At 38.5% G+C, this 18211-nt stretch overlaps 1 protein-coding gene across 10 annotated transcripts in view; it reads right to left on the minus strand.

The window, feature by feature from the left end:
* The window catches only part of MRP (Multidrug-Resistance like Protein 1), a 482909-nt gene that overhangs the window by 53894 nt on the left and 410804 nt on the right, over positions 1–18211 (minus strand). For all 10 annotated transcript variants that reach the window (XM_067153606.2, XM_067153603.2, XM_067153605.2 and 7 more), the window contains one exon: positions 17274–17599. In XM_067153606.2, coding sequence (XP_067009707.2) covers positions 17274–17599 — 326 coding nt within the window. The remainder of the gene's footprint in view (positions 1–17273; positions 17600–18211) is intronic.

Here is an 18211-nt window from a genome sequence, read left to right on the forward strand (position 1 = left end):
ACAGGACCCTATCAAGCATAACTACCACGCCAAGTGAAGTTCATAACCTTCTTCAAACTCTTCATACCAACAAAGCTACCGGTGCCGACACTATAGGTCCTCTTTCCCTAAAAAATACTGCCAGCACTCTTTGCGTCCCTCTCTCTAAATGTTTGGCCGCGGGCTATTTTCCTATTACCTGGAAACAGGCAAATATTGTTCAACTTATCAAATCAGGCAACAAATTTAATGTTTCATCTTACCGACCAATCTCTATTCTCCCCACACTATCCTTTATCTTTGAAAAAATTATACACCAGCGTCTCCTCGCATTCACTTTGCCGTATATCTCAACCAAGCAGCATGGTTTTCTACCAGGTGGCTCTTGTCTAACAAACCTGGCCACTTTGCATAGCTTTGCACCACACGCCATTGCAGCTAAATCACAGCTGGATATCTGCCACGTAGACATTTCGAAAGCTTTTGATTCTGTTGACCATACTCTGTTGCTCCATAAACTCTCCGAACGATAATATACATGGCAGTCTTCTGACCCTTCTTGCTGGCTTCCTACATAACCGTTGGCAGAGAGTGGTAATATCAGGCACTTCATCCTCGTGGTTACCAGTCACCTCTGGTGTCCCACAGGGCAGTACTCTTTGCCCCTCGCTGTTTTCTTTGTTTATGGACGATCTGCCGTCTGAACTCAACGAAACAGCGAATACCCTACTCTTTGCTGATGACTGCAAGATATTTAGGGAGATCAGGAATCCAGCAGATGCAGCTCTGCTACAGTCCTCACTAAATGCCCTCTCGAACTGGTGCCGTACTTGGAAACTTTTCCCCAATCCACAAAAATGCAGCCACATGACCATAACACTGCGTAAATCTCCTCTACCGACATCATATTACCTACTGTTGTTTATAAGTTTCATTTCCGTATTGATAGATATTACTTTACAAAAACAATATACACTGACTGACAGAGCAAATGCAACACCAAGAAGGAGTGGTCAGAACTTTATGCCAATTGCAGGGTAGACTGACGTCACTGAGGTATGCTCATGATGTGAAATGCGCCGCTGTGCTGTGCACGTAGCGAACGATAAATGGGACACGGCGTTGGCGAATGGCCCACTTCGTACCGTGATTTCTCAGCCGACAGTCATTGTAGAACGTGTTGTCGTGTGCCACAGGACACGTGTATAGCTAAGAATGCCAGGCCGCCGAAAACGGAGGCATTTCCAGCAGACAGACGACTTTACGAAGGGTATGGTGATCGGGCTGAGAAGGGCAGGTTGGTCGCTTCGTCAAATCGCAGCCGATACCCATAGGGATGTGTCCACGGTGCAGTGCCTGTGGCAAAGATGGTTGGCGCAGGGACATGCGGCACGTGCGAGGGGTCCAGGCGCAGCCCGAGTGACGTCAGCACGCGAGGATCGGCGCATCCGCCGCCAAGCGGTGGCAGCCCCGCACGCCACGTCAACCGCCATTCCTCAGCATGTGCAAGACACCCTGGCTGTTCCAATATCGACCAGAACAATTTCCCGTCGATTGGTTGAAGGAGGCCTGCACTCCCGGCGTCCGCTCAGAAGACTACCATTGACTCCACAGCATAGACGTGCACGCCTGGCATGGTGCCGGGCTAGAGCGACTTGGATGAGGGAATGGCGGAACGTCGTGTTCTCCGATGAGTCACACTTCTGTTCTGTCAGTGATAGTCACCGCAGATGAGTGTGGCGTCGGCGTGGAGAAAGGTCAAATCCGGCAGTAACTGTGGAGCGCCCTACCGCTAGACAACGCGGCATCATGGTTTGGGGCGCTATTGCGTATGATTCCACGTCACCTCTAGTGCGTATTCAAGGCACGTTAAATGCCCACCGCTACGTGCAGCATGTGCTGCGGCCGGTGGCACTCCCGTACCTTCAGGGGCTGCCCAATGCTCTGTTTCAGCAGGATAATGCCCGCCCACACACTGCTCGCATCTCCCAACAGGCTCTACGAGGTGTACAGATGCTTCCGTGGCCAGCGTACTCTCCGGATCTCTCACCAATCGAACATGTGTGGGATCTCATTGGACGCCGTTTGCAAACTCTGCCCCAGCCTCGTATGGACGATCAACTGTGGCAAATGGTTGACAGAGAATGGAGAACCGTCCCTCAGGACACCATCCGCACTCTTATTGACTCTGTACCTCGACGTGTTTCTGCATGCATCGCCGCTCGCGGTGGTCCTACATCCTGCTGAGTCGATGCCGTGCGCATTGTGTAACCTGCATATCGGTTTGAAATAAACATCAATTATTCGTCCGTGCTGTCTCTGTTTTTTCCCCAACTTTCATCCCTTTCGAACCACTCCTTCTTGGTGTTGCATTTGCTCTGTCAGTCAGTGTAAATATGTCACCACCTTATCAATACAAAATTTATTCACATTCAGCTAGTAAATAGGGTCAAGTCCGGTTTTGACCCCTAGGGGGTCATCTTCAGTTGACATGCATAAAAGATATATTTTACAAAAACATCACATATAATGATTAAAACTTAAATTAAGTCCAACAGATCATAAATGTTGGTATGTATGTCTTGGTACATTTGAGCTATTGTATGTGTCAATCCTAAGTTTCCCAGCACACAGTGTCAAGGTAAGTAGTTAACTAATATACATCATCCATGAAATTACATGCTATTTTTCATGTTATCACTATCTAATACATTAAAAATTGGTTCTTAAATTACATTAATTGATTATTGATCAGTCATATGAAAATGTAGAATTATTGGTTTGGACACTTGTGATTAAAATATTAGTATGCAATACCTTGTTGGCATATATCTTAAATACTAAAGTATCAGTTTATAAATCCTATTATTGTTATTTTATGTCTTGGAATAGGGTTGAACTTTTAGAAAACTATTTGTTTTGTTGAGCATAGGCATTGGATAATCAATCTTGTTAAATTGGACACATAACTAAAACAGTGGTATATATATACCTTGTTAAAAATACATTGCATTAACATTATTAATATGTGGTGCTATATATACATTGTTTAGGGTAAAATGGGGTTAACGAAGTTTTCACAACAGTATTTGATTAGTTATGATGTTCCGATATAATGGGTCCGTAAAAATATATAACTGTATACATAATTGCGGTTAGATAAGTATTAGTATAATCTGCTTGCAATTTAGGTAATATTTGGTTGTAATGTCTGGCGATATTTTGGGCAGCTACTGTTGTTAGAGCTATTAAGAGTCTTGAATATTATTGATGGAGCATGTTGTTCTTTTCGTGTGCCGTAATATGTTGAGTTGGTGACATTTGTAAGGACGCGTTGAATGTTATGCGTCCTGGTAGGGTGCACGTTGATTTTATCGTAGAAGCATATATGTTGTGAAAACAAAGTATCTGGAAGTAGAAATAATGAGTGTGAAAATGGTGCGGTATGAAAGTGTAATAGTAAATCGTATGTCGTTTCACTTACGTTAGGTGTTGGAACCGTGCACTCTGTGTAGCTGCCTGTTGAGATCTAATGCGTGTTACTCTGAGATTATAGTTGGCGACGGTAGAGGGGAGGTTTGGGGGGATGGGTGGAGTGTTAGTAACGGGAGTGGGGTTGGAGGGGAGGAGGTCTTGGAGCGGTTGATTTGAACGTATAGATTTCTGTTTATTAATTCTTTTAAGGTAGTAATCTTTTAGTAAAGGAATTACTGCATGAAAAAGAATATTGTTTCTGTCTATGTTTTCGTTTAAGTTGGAGTTCGGATTGACGTATTTGTCTAAATTTATGTAAAATTCTTCTATTATACTGAGCAAGGGACTTTTTGGATTCATATTGAGGATTTGCATGTCACTATTAATGTCCGTGAAATTGTGTTTCTGATCGTCAATGTGCTGACCCATAGCTGAGAAGTGTCTGTGTTTGACGGCATTTACATGTTCATTATATCGTATTAAAAAACTCCTACCAGTAAGCCCTACATAGCTGGCTCGGCAGTCGTTGCATTTGAGGCGATAGACTCCTGAGTGGTTGTATTTATTTATGTTGTTAACTGATTTGGAATTGTATAGTATGTTTGTGTTATTGCGTGTAGTTTTGTATGCTATTTTTAGACCTTGTTTTTTGAAGATATGGTTATGGGATGTATATGGTTATTGTTGTAAGTAAACAGTGCATATTCTTTTTTATCTTTGGTGATTGTGGTTAGCTTGGTTTTCGGTTGGTTTTTGACTTCGTTGATGATCCGGTTTATCATTTCTCTTTTATATCCGTTTTGTTCTGCTATTTCGTGGATTGTGTTTAATTCTTTATTTAGATTTTCCTTTGAAAGTGGAATGTTATATGCTCTATGAATCATACTATAGTATGCAGCTTTCTTGTGAGTATGTGGGTGGGTGGAGTCTATCTTTATTGTATTTGATGTATGGGTAGGTTTTCTATATATGTTGTATGTTAGGTGGTTGTTATGTCTGGTTATGGATATATCTAAGTAGTTTATGGTGTTGTTATTTTCAGTGTCCATGGTAAATTTTATATGGGGATCTATTTTATTCAGTTGTTCTAAGATTATATTTTCATTAGTATGTCTATTGTCCATGATTATGAATGCATCATCGACAATCCTGCACCAATAGATGATATTTCCTATTTTTTTGATTTCTTGGTGTTCTAAATAGTCCATATATACATCAGCTATTATGCCTGATATTGGTGATCCCATGGGTAATCCTTTCTGTTGATATTCTGTTGTCATGGAACTTGAAATAATTGTTATTGATAGCAAATTGTAATAGTTTTATAAATTCATTTATTTCCAATTTGCTTAGCTTACTATGGTTATAAAGATTGGATTCTATGATAGTAATAGTTTTTTGTGTGGGTATATTAGGATACATGTTTGTTATATCATATGTTGCTAGCTTGTAGAAATGTTCTATTCTTATATTCTTAGTAATGCTGCAAAATTCTATTGAGTTTTTTATGGTTTTATTTGCTTGAAAGACAATGTTTTTTGAGGAATTTTTGTATGTATTTGGATAATTTATAGATGGGGCTTGGCCTGTAGTTTATTATGGGTCTCATGGGAATGTTACCTTTATGGAATTTAGGGTAAGCTTTAGCTGTAGGTATTCCTGGATTCATGGTGATTAATTTTGTAGTTTCCTGTTCGTTCAAGAGAAAATTGATGTTTTTTAGGAGAGTTTTTAAGTTCTTTATGGATACTGTTAGTAGGATCTTTAGTCTTAATTTGAAAAGTTTCATCTTGAAAGCAGGTTTTTGTTTTTGTTATATATTCCTCTTTATCCATAATGACTGTAGTGTTTCCTTTGTCTGCCTTTGTTACTAGTAAGTTATTTTGCTGGATTTTATTTTTGAGTACCTTAATTTGTATTTGGTTTGTGATTTCTTGATTTTGAGGTTTTTGGGGTGATTTTTTTGATATATTGTGGTAGTGTTTTTTTAATTTCATATCTAATTTCATTTTGTTTTTCTTGAGGTATTTTGTTTAGAGCATCTTCCGTTTCAGTAATAATAGTAGTAATGTTTTCAAAAATTGAATTGTTTTTCCAGTTATGTTTCGGTCCCTTGCTCAGTATAGTAGTTTCTTTTTCATTGAATACTGTGTTAGTTAGGTTTTTGAGTGGCGGATGGAATATATGTTGGTTGCTTTCAGTGAGAACGGTAGTGTGTTGTCTATTCTGTGTATGATTGGTTTGGTTTAGTGGTGTCTTAAGTGCGTTGAGTTTCTTATTCAGGGTGTTCTGTTTCTGTATGGCTATGTTTTCTATCTTTTCGTTAGTTATTTGTTGGAAGTTGTTCCAGTATGTGTGTGGTAGTTCATGTGAGGCTTTAAGGTGTGCTTCATACATTTGTATGTTGAGGTGTTGTTTCTTTCTATACATGAATTTAATTTCTTCCTTAAGCCATATTCGGTTTGTCTTGTTTTGTGTATTTTGAGTTTGATGGGTGCTTCTATGTTTATTATTATATTTCCTAAGAAATTTAGGAGTTAGATTGTTTTGTACACATTGTTTTAAGAAAGTGATGTTTTTGACAATATTTGTGATCTTAATTTTCAGATTTTGGTATCTGTGTGCTATTTTTCTTGCCTGGTTGGCTTTTCTACTGTTGTTTATAAGTTTCATTTCCGTATTGATAGATATTACTTTACAAAAACAATATAAATATAAGTCACCACCTTATCAATACAAAATTTATTCACATTCAGCTAGTAAATATGATCAAGACCGGTTTCGACCCCTAGGGGGTCATCTTCAGTTGACATGCATAAAAGATATATTTTACAAAAACATCACATATAATGATTAAAACTAAAATTAAGTCCAACTGATCATAAATGTTGGTATGTATGTCTTGGTACAGTTGAGCTATTGTATGTGTCAATCCTAAGTTTCCCAGCATACAGTGTCAAGGTAAGTAGTAAACTAATATACATCATCCATGAAATTACATGCTATTTTTCATGTTATCACTATCTAATTTGGGTTGTACAATGTGGAATGAGATATACATATATTTGTGTAAATTAATAGTAGTAAGTTCAGTAATATACATTAAAAATTGGTTCTTAAATTACATTAATTGATTATTGATCAGTCATATGAAAATGTAGAATTATTGGTTTGGACACTTGTGATTAAAATATTAGTATGCAATACCTTGTTGGCATATATTTTAAATACTAAAGTATCAGTTTATAAAGCCTATTATTGTTATTTTATGTCTTGGAATAGGGTTGAACTTTTAGAAACAACCACCTAACATACAACATATATAGAAAACCTACCCATACATCAAATACAATAAAGATAGACTCCACCCACCCACATACTCACAAGAAAGCTGCATACTATAGTATGATTCACAGAGCATATAACATTCCACTTTCAAAGGAAAATCTAAATAAAGAATTAAACACAATCCACGAAATAGCAAAACAAAATGGATATAAAAGAGAAATGATAAACCGGATCATCAACAAAGTCAAAAACCAACCGAAAACCAAGCTAACCACAATCACCAAAGATAAAAAAGAATATGCACTGTTTACTTACAACAATAACCATATACATCCCATAACCAATATCTTCAAAAATCAAGGTCTAAAAATAGCAAACAAAACTACACGCAATAACACCAACATACTACACAATTCCAAATCAGTTAACAACATAAATAAATACAACCACTCAGGAGTATATCGCCTCAAATGCAACGACTGCCGAGCCAGCTATGTACGGCTTACTGGTAGGAGTTTTTTAATACAATATAATGAACATGTAAATGCCGTCAAATACAGACACTTCTCAGCTATGGGTCAGCACACTGACGATCAGAAACACAATTTCACGGACATTAATAGTGACATGCAAATCCTCAATATGAATCCAAAAAGTCCCTTGCTCAGTATAATAGAAGAATTTTACATAAATTTAGACAAATACGTCAATCCGAACTCCAACTTAAACGAAAACATAGACAGAAACAATATTCTTTTTCATGCAGTAATTCCTTTACTAAAAGATTACTACCTTAAAAGAATTAATAAACAAAAATCCATACGTTCAAATCAACCGCTCCAAGACCTCCTCCCTTCCAACCCCACTCCCGTTACTAACACTCCACCCATCCCCCCAAACCTCCCCTCTACCGTCGCCAACTACAATCTCAGAGCAACACGCATTAGATCTCAACATTACAAGATATTAGAATCATTCCGTATTGACGGTTTTCACTTTACAATGGCGAAAAATGAGGGTATCCTCCTATTCAATACATCATATATTCCGTCATTAGACGAAGCAAACAAATTCAGACACCCACACCATCAATACCATCCATCAGACCTCTGTGCACCCAGACATACATAAAAAAGCAGCTTACAATAGCATGGTCCTCAGAGCATTAACTATCCCTTTATCTCGCAAGAATTACAAAAAAGAAATTAATACCATCTACAACATGCAGAACACAATGGTTTCAATAGAACCTTCATCACCAGAATCATCAATAGATACAAAAGCAGACCCAAGACTACCCTAGTAAAAGATTCCGCTCCAAAAGAAAAATTTTCCACATTCACTTTCAATAATAGTAGCATTTACCAAATTTCTAATATTTTCAAGAAACACAGCATCAAAATAGCTTACAGAACCTCCCACACCAACTCCAAACTCATTTTCAATCCACACACTGTCAACAATAATAATAGCAACATCAACAACAAATATTTGAACTCCGGAGTTTACAAATTAAAGTGCCAATCCTGTAATTCCAGCTACATAGGTCAAACAGGCCGCAATTTCGTCATAAGATACGCCGAACATCGCAACGCTCTCAAATATAATCGTTTTTCAGCTATGAGCGAACACCATAAAGCATCCAGCCACGAATACACTTCTATAGATAAAGACCTGAAGATCTTGCATTATGAGCAAAAAGGCACCTTGCTCAACATTCTCGAGAGCATCCACATCGATTTAGATCAGTTTATGAACCCCACTCACAATTTAAATGAAGTCAGCGAGAAAAAGAACATTCTACTTGAAACATTCATTCCATACATTTGTCAGAATTTCCATAACACATACAAACCCCACCTCCATCTCCCCGACTCACCACCACTCCCCCCCCCCCCCTCCTCACACCAACCCTCCCCCTCCACTCCTTCCAACCTAGCAAACACAGCCAAACCAACAATAGACTCGATCACGCGACCGAGACCATCACTTTGTGAAGGCCACACCATTCGAGCTTTAGAAGTCAGCGAGTAAACTAACATCCTCTTGAAATATTCATTCCTTATATTTGCCAAACAAACCCACCTCCATCTCTCCAACTCAACACCCCTCCCTTCCTCAAACCAGCCCTGCACCTCCCCTTCCCCCTCCGCTCCTTCCATCCTAGCAAACACAGCCGAACCAACAATAGACTCGATCACGCGAACGAGACCGTTACTTTGAGAAAGCCAGGCCACTAGAGAGGACAACCACCTACTGCACACCGTAAGTTTAAGCTTTCTTCACAACCATTCCACACTTTTTACTTATCAACCCATGTTTCTCATACAACCTCATTTTTTTCCATTACAGATTAGAACTTCATTGACGGTTTCCACTAGATTACTACAATTTACTATGCATCTGTCTTCTACCTAACACAGCTTCTCATATTTTTATATGCGGCTCTTCCGACCCCTCTATAATAAGGCAAAACACCAGCCAACATTCTGAAACAATAATGAAGAAAGGGACCGCTAGATTGAGAAGATATTGAGAATGCTGCTATTTCTAAAGCCTTAAATTTCATGGTGTTTTTTTCTCCTTGTCACAGGCTTTCCGCCTGCAGGTTAATTCAGGCTTGGTTTCTCTCAAAAATGTTTGCTCCCGCTCTCCTCCTGACCAATTTGATGTGATGGGTTTCCACTAGGATGATTTTGACAGCAATTTCAAACTGTTTTGTCATTTTTAAACCAATAATTTGTAAACTATGAGGTCCACAACCTCACCATGCGCTACTATTATTCATTTCCATCTGCATCATTTGTTTTCTCATTCCCTTGTTTCTTAGGTTAACGCAGTTTTTAGTATCAATTATTATTTCAAATTAACACCTGTTTCACTGAATTTTGTCGCAGTAAGTTTTTTGCTCTGCATATTGATGTAAATATTGTATATTTGTGCTAATTTTGTTTTCCGTCTAAGCTCTCTTTTGTTTTTTTGTTTACTCTTTCATTATGTTTTTTAGCATTTTTTCAACTTATATTATGTAAATTATTCCAACCCCCCTAATTTTTTTCACTGAAGATGGCTCAAGCGAGCCGAAACATGTCTGAATTTGTTTGCTTCGTCTAATGACGGAATATATGATGTATTGAATAGGAGGATACCCTCATTTTTCGCCATTGTAAAGTTAGATCTCAACAGGCAGCTACACAGAGTGCACGGTTCCAACACCTAACGTAAATGAAACGACATACGATTTACTATTACACTTTCATACCGCACCATTTTCACACTCATTATTTCTACTTCCAGATACTTTGTTTTCACAACATATATGCTTCTACGATAAAATCAACGTGCACCCTACCAGGACGCATAACATTCAACGCGTCCTTACAAATGTCACCAACTCAACATATTACGGCACACGAAAAGAACAACATGCTCCATCAATAATATTCAAGACTCTTAATAGCTCTAACAACAGTAGCTGCCCAAAATATCGCCAGAAATTACAACCAAATATTACCTAAATTGCAAGCAGATTATACAAATACTTATCTAACCGCAATTATGTATATAGTTATATATTTTTACGGACCCATTATATCGGAACATCATAACTAATCAAATACTGTTGTGAAACTTCGTTAACCCCATTTTACCTTAAACAATGTATATATAGCACCACATATTAATAATGTTAATGCAATGTATTTTTAACAAGGTATATATATACCACTGTTTTAGTTATGTGTCCAATTTAACAAGATTATCCAATGCCTATGCTCAACAAAACAAATAGTTTTCTAAAAGTTCAACCCTATTCCAAGACATAAAATAACAATAATAGGCTTTATAAACTGATACTTTAGTATTTAAGATATATGCCAACAAGGTATTGCATACTAATATTTTAATCACAAGTGTCCAAACCAATAATTCTACATTTTCATATGACTGATCAATAATCAATTAATGTAATTTAAGAACCAATTTTTAATGTATATTACTGAACTTACTACTATTAATTTACACAAATGTATGTATATCTCATTCCACATTGTACAACCCAAATAAGATAGTGATAACATGAAAAATAGCATGTAATTTCATGGATGATGTATATTAGTTAACTACTTACCTTGACACTGTGTGCTGGGAAACTTAGGATTGACACATACAATAGCTCAAATGTACCAAGACATACATACCAACATTTATGATCAGTTGGACTTAATTTAAGTTTTAATCATTATATGTGATGTTTTTGTAAAATACATCTTTTATGCATGTCAACTGAAGATGACCCCCTAGGGGTCGAAACCGGTCTTGACCATATTTACTAGCTGAATGTGAATAAATTTTGTATTGATAAGGTGGTGACTTATATTTATATTGTTTTTGTAAAATCATATTACCTACTCGACAAGCCCATCACCGTGGTTACGCAACACCGTGACCTAGGTGTAATATTCGATACAAAATTACAATTTAAGACCCATATAGAAACATATACAACCAAGGCTATGAAATTACTAGGCATTCTCTATCGCTTCACAGAAATTTCTGACCCCATTGCTCTTCGTCACTTCTTTCTCACGATCGTTCAACCTCTCTTAAGCTACTGCTCTCCGATTTGGACAACAGCCGCCCCCTCCAATACTAAGCAGTTAGACAGAGCAGTGTCCTCCTTTGCTGCAATTGTAAGGAACAGAAACCCCAAGCTCAGAAATCTGTCTACGCAGCAAGTATTAATGGCAATTAATGTGTCACCGCTGCACATCAGGCGACAGGTAGCTGACCTGAGATTCTTCCATGAGATCTTAAATGGACATTACCGCTCGGAACATCTTGTTTCTCTCTTCTCTCTCCGCGTTCCTTCTTGTTCCACCAGAACCAAAGACCTTCTCCACATTCCCCACACTCAGCACTCAATACTTCAACGTTCCTAATCCGCCTCCCAACACTCTTTAACAATATTAATAGGAGACAAGAGCTTGATATAGCATCAAATAAAAGTGAATTCGAGAGGTGTGTAAATAGTATCTTAAAGATAAGTTGATGTGAAGGGATTATACCGCCATCTTGACCCACGACGACTTGGCTATGAACATGGACATTCTCATGGTTTTCGATTTGGACAGTTATTAGTAGGATGTGTACCTGATCTTGTTATATTTTGTTATGTTTGTTATATTTTATTATGAAAGTTTAAATTTGTTAAATAGTCTGTTGACAGTGCAAGTGAAATTTGCTCAGTGTAGCTGTATCTTGTGCTTCGTGAATAAATAAATAAATAAATAAATAAATAAAACCAAACTCATGGCGCAACAGCCCCGAGGGTCTATGGTCTACAAAGCGACCGTTGCGTAGCCCTAAGGCCACAAATTACGAGGTGTCATGTGGTTAGCAAGGCGAATCCTCTCGGCCGTTATTCTTGGCTTTCTAGACCGGATCCGCTTTCTCACCGTCAGAGAGCTGCACAACTGTAATCATGTAGGCTAAGTGCACCTAGAACCAGCCTTGAGATTCAGGTAAAACTCTCTGACCTTCCCGGGAATCGAACCCGGGGTCTCCGGGAAAAAGGCAGGATCCCCCTGTGGGTGGGGGCGGTAGAATAACACCCACGGTATCCCCTGCCTGTCGTAAGAGGCGACTAATAGGGGCCCTAGGGGCTCTGAACTTTGGAGCGTGGATTGGCAACCACGGGGCCCTTAGCTGAGACCTGGCATTGCTTCCACTTACTTGTGCCAGGCTCCTCACTTTCATCTATCCTATCCGACCTCCCTTGGTCAACTCTTGTTCTTTTCCGACCCCGACGCTATTAGGTTTGCGAGGGAGTCTTTCACCTTCACGCCTTCCGTGGCCCTTGTCTTCCTTTGGCTATATCTTCATTTTTCGAAGTGTCGGATCCCTTCCAATTTTTCCTCTGATTAGTGTTATATAGAGGATGGTTGCCTAGTTGTACTTCCTCTTAAAACAATAATCACCACCAAAAAGGCAGGCGCGGTGCCCCTACACCATGGGGCAGATTTGCTAACGCCAAGAGTAGGCAGATCTTCCATGTAGCACAGAGCTCCTGGACAACACGCCCGCTCTACATGATGCCGAAGACAGAATTAAGACGCTCTGCAATGCACTTCCCTAAGGTAGCCCCTGCTGCATGGTGAGAGTTGGACTCTGGGTAAATTAGAAAGGAATCGACTTGAAGCTGCTGAAATGTGGATATGGCGGAAAATGACCAGAACGAGCTGGACGGAAAGAAAAACCAACCTGGAAGTCTTCACTCTTCTTTAACTCCCCTTAAGACCTCAACTAACAAAAACACAACGGAAAAGTACCGCAAGTTTAACATTTTAACTTTTACTATTTTCGTATGAACCTTGAAACTTCGATAAATACACTAAAAGTGTTTGGAAAAGTCAAGAATCAAACGAGAATTAGCCAAATCTTCCAATTTAATTGGTATATTTACTATGACTTGGACATCATAACGTCTAGTCCATTAATGAGACATTTTAATTGTCGATTTTTCTGTTTACTCTGTAAGTGTGGCGACATTTTATTGTGTAAAACATTTTTAATGTGCAAATTTATTGTAAATAGGACTTAATGAATGACTTAACCTTGAGATAATCCTATAAAAGATGGCTGAAGGTGCTCAATACAGCGAGTGAAACATGTACCAATTAACGTTTGTATTGTAATGTACCTTTAGGACAATAAACGCTTTATGTATTGAATTGGTGTGGATACTAAATACAAGAATTTTAAATACTAATAGTAAGTTCAATACGGGTAAAAACATGAAATTGGTCTTATGCAATATGGCTAGTACATACCACGGAGGCCACTGCGTAGGCTGTTTGGAGCCACCAGCAGTGTCAATGCACTACGAGACACTCTGTCTCATTACCAAAAATTTATGACTGCCTGGCCATCAGATGATATAATGGGAATCAACATTGGCACTACCGGTGGCTCCAAATAGCCTATGCAGTGGCCTCCACAGTGTGCACGAGCCATGCGTCTTGGTCGGTGTGCTATTTACCAACTGATGAGCCCGACTTGGCACACTGGGGCGAAACGCTGGCAACCAGGAATGAGTTAGCTGGAAAATTTATAATGTCCAATAACGGACCATTTATATTGCTATTACCTCATCATGGTGGTCATTGGGAATCTTATTAAACTTACTAAACAGCATTTGAAGAGGATTTCAAATTCAACTACTTTCTCTTATGAAGAACTTAATTCTTTCCTTATTCTCGTTGAGGGCATAGTTAATTCCAGGTCGTTTACTCCTTTATCCCTAAATCCTCAAGATCTCCTTCCTCTTACTCCCACACATTTTTTGATAGGTCAGTCATTGACCTCCTCTCCTCCCATGTCACTTCGGAGACTCTATTCTTTGCCAATTTTATTAAGAGAGGTAGAAGTTGCTTGTGACAAATTCTGGCACCGCTGGCTCTTGCAATACCTGGGACAGCTTCAGGTAAAAAGTGATCGGAAGGTGGAACAACCTAATATCAAAGAGGGCGACTTGGTTCTCCTTCGTGAACCAAACTCTCCTCTAGTTTGGCAACTTGGGCAAGTTGACCAGCATTTTGCTGGACATGACAAAAGGATTTGGGTTGTTAAGGTAAGCACAAGTGGTGGGGGTCTTTATCAGACGTATTACTTCTGTTTGTCTTCTTCCACTTGATCCTTCAGGATTAATGTTTAATCGTTTTCTTCTGTTAGTCCTGGAAGAATTTCTTTCTTTTTTAGCTTTTCTTTTTCTCGATTTTTGATTGGTTACTATCACCTGGATAAGACTGCTCATGTCATCAGCAACTTTCACACTGACTGGTACCAATAATGTATCCTTCCGCTGTTCTCTATCTTTTGATTGGCTATTCATTGCAATTTAGTATTTAAGCTTTCTTGAATTATTTGTGTGATGTTATCACCAATATTCCTTCAGGAACTTTTTTCGGATTACTCTGTATTTTTTGTTAGTCTTCTGTTATTCCTTCTAGTAATTTAATTGTTAGTTTTCCAGCGCTATTTTTTGTGCGCTGTCTCCAGAACTTTCTATTCCTCTACATAACGCCAGTGCATTGCTCGCTGGCACATATTCATCTGAGGCTCTCGGCTGCAAGCATTCAGCCGCATTCCTTCGGCCGTACTCTGCCACAAGGTCAACCACCTCGCCATCGCACATGCGTGGACTTGCTGCAGCTCTGGGTAGTCAACATGTCGTGCAACAGATAACATAGCAGCGACTGCCATTAAGCATGGCAGACCTTTCACTCTTAACACAAAAGCAAAGATATCTTTTAAATGGCAGATTGGACTCTGCTTTCAACGGCGAGGTACTCGTCGGCATCCCTGCATGCTCGCCGACAACAATAAGTGTTTATGGATTTTCCTTTAAAAGGACATTTTTTAACGATTGCTTCGTCAGCTTGTTCGTGATAATATGTTCACTGTGATTTTATTACCAGTCATTTGAATTTGAGGCCGAAGGCTTTTAATACTGTGTGCTTAATGGAAGTTTTGTTGAACCTTTATCTCCCTGGAGGAATACTATAAAATTTACCCTTCAAGAGCTTCTAATCTACTCCATCCTATACTGTAAATTTTTGTCGTTTAATTCTCCTTTCTTAAACTTTTTCTTGTAATTTTCAATTAGCTTCGGCATTTTTGTCAATGTTTTCCCTTAACTTAAATTATTGTTTTTGAAATTGGTCAGCCTACAAAATGGTGTACCTATTTTGTTCAGTTCTTCTGGACTTTCTAGCTTTATGAAGATGAATCTTATTTGTATTTAATATTTCTTGTTATATTTGTAGTATTATTCAAATAAATTTTGTAACTGCTGTTCCTTATAACCCGCTTTCTTCTCTCTTCATTCCCGTAAAACTTATGAATCTTTTCCTAAGTTTTCTCCATGTCTATAAAATGTCAATCTCCCTTTCCCCATTGTTGTAACTCTTTTAATGGTTTTATAGTTCCTGATTTGGTCTCAACCAGAAAGTATGTTGGTCATTTTGAGTCTTCTTTGGACCCAAGAATTTTCAAAGAAATTTTCTTTCTCTTTTTTCAAGACCCGAGCTTGCCACCCTTGTCAGTGTTTCTACTCCATAAAGGCACTCCATACTACCCATAGTACAATAATATTTTAGTTTGGCTTTAATGGAGATGGACTTGTAGGGGTCATGCCATAGTCTCAAGACCTTCATCCTCTTCACCTTTTCTTTTAATGCCTCCTTTTCCATTTCCATTGGGAGTGAGAATTTCTACCAGGTATTTACATTTATGAATGAGATGGATGTCTCCAAATTGAGTTACAATTCTGTCCATGTCATCAGCTTTGTCTGAATCTATGAATGCTTTTTTTTCAAAAGAAATTCTTAATTCTGTTTTGGCACAACATTTTATAGCTCTTCCACTTGCTTCTTTGCTGTGTGGGGATTGTCTGTTTTCAGACATCAGACGTCATCTGCAAAGGCTAGCCAGTCCAATATGACTGCATTCTCCCACAACCTATCTTCACCCCATTCTGAATTTTATCATCAGTCGTTTTTGATCATTCCCCGATGACCTTTTCTAGGATGCAATTAAAGAAGAATGGAGAAAGGCTACTTCCTTGCCTTAGGCCTGTTTTTATCTCAAATGGATTGGAGAGTTCACCCATAAATTTAAATTTAATTGGGAAAAGGTGTCAAGGATTCTTTTCATCAACTCCAAACTCCTGAGAAGGTCCATAAGCACTCCACGATCTAGGGAATCATGTCTTCTTGAAATCTACAAATGTTAAGATTGTCCTCTTCTGGTTTCTCTTTGATAGTATTTTGATAAATATTTTAGTTCCCTTATTATTCCTATTATTATTCATAGTATTTCATTTGTACTGCGCATAAGATCAGAAATGTTATTTTTGTTATGTAGCATTTATTGATAGGATCGGTATTATCAGAGATATTTGAGAATTATTTTTTAACCACAGTATTATTTCAGTCAGTGTGAATAAATTATTTATAGCCCAGTTTGTCGTGCCTTCTCCCCTGACCTTAAATACCTATTCTATTCAACCATTCTTTGTGATGTGTGTGCATACAAATAGATATTGCAGAAATGTTAAAATTGCATTTTCTTCTTATTCTGGACATAGCCCATACGGAAACACATTAAAAAAAAAATCTAACCAAAGTACAGAAAAATCTCTTATTTTATTGATACAGATATACTCTTTAGCATGTAACATAACTGCACGGCTTTTGAAGCACGCGGAGAAAGCTGTGATGCATAGTAGGCCATGAACTGTCCAGGGGAACAGAATAATTATTTACATTACAAGGGCTGAAAGTGAAGTTTTATGTTTGAGGTGAGATGTGTACAGGCGAGTTGTGAAGGCAGTGACATGTGTGCACATGTGTGATGAATTAATTTTATTTCACGGTGACCAGAAAAGACATACTTTTCAAACATAAAACTGTTTACAAAATGCCCAGTTTTTGTTGTGGTAGTGCATAAAGGACATTAATAGTTGTAGTTACCTGAGGTTCTCTCCACCTTCTGTCACTTCATGGTTGAGCCCAGCTGGCAGTCCTTTTACAAAGGCCTTCAAGTGAGCATGCTCTAGTGCTCTCCATACTTCCTCATCTGAGTGGGTGTTGAATGGGTCTAAGTTAAGCCTCAATGTTCCAGAGAACAAAACAGGGTCCTGAGGGATGATAGTGAGGCGAGAACGCAAGTCATGGAGACCTAACTTTGAAATATCCAAACCATCGATGCAAATTGAGCCACCAGCAGCTTCGATGATACGGAAGAGAGCCAGGGTGAGTGATGATTTGCCAGCTCCTGTTCGGCCAACAATACCCACCTGAGATAAGAAAAAGAATATTAATTTACCAGAAAAGTAAGGGTTACTGAGTGTTCTTTCTATTAAAAAATAACGATAAGCTACTATAATTTTCTACTCAACAGTACATCACCACCCAACATAGAGGGCCTTTAAATAAATACCTTTTTTACATACATACATACATACATACATACATACATTCATTCATTATCATTATAGACTGTTATGCCTTTCAGCGTTCAGTCTGCAAGCCTCTGTGAATTTACTAAATGTCGCCACAATCCTCGATTTGCAACTAGTGTTGTGGCCTCATTTAGTTCTATACCTCTTATATTTAAATAGTTAGAAACAGAATCAAACCATCGTCGTCTTGGCCTACCTCTACTTCTCTTACCCTCCATAGCAGAGTCCATTATTCTCCTAGGTAACCTATCCTCCTCCATTCGCCTCACATGACCCCACCACCGAAGTCGGTTTATGCGTACAGCTTCATCCATAGAGTTAATTCCTAAATTAGCCTTTATCTCCTCATTCCAAGTACCCACCTGCCATTGTTCCCACCTGTTTGTACCAGCAATCATTCTTGCTACTTTCATGTCTGTTACTTCTAACTTATGAATAAGATATCCT

Source organism: Anabrus simplex, chromosome 9 (genome assembly GCF_040414725.1).
Source record: "Anabrus simplex isolate iqAnaSimp1 chromosome 9, ASM4041472v1, whole genome shotgun sequence".
In the NCBI taxonomy this organism is placed as follows: Eukaryota; Metazoa; Arthropoda; class Insecta; order Orthoptera; family Tettigoniidae; genus Anabrus; species Anabrus simplex.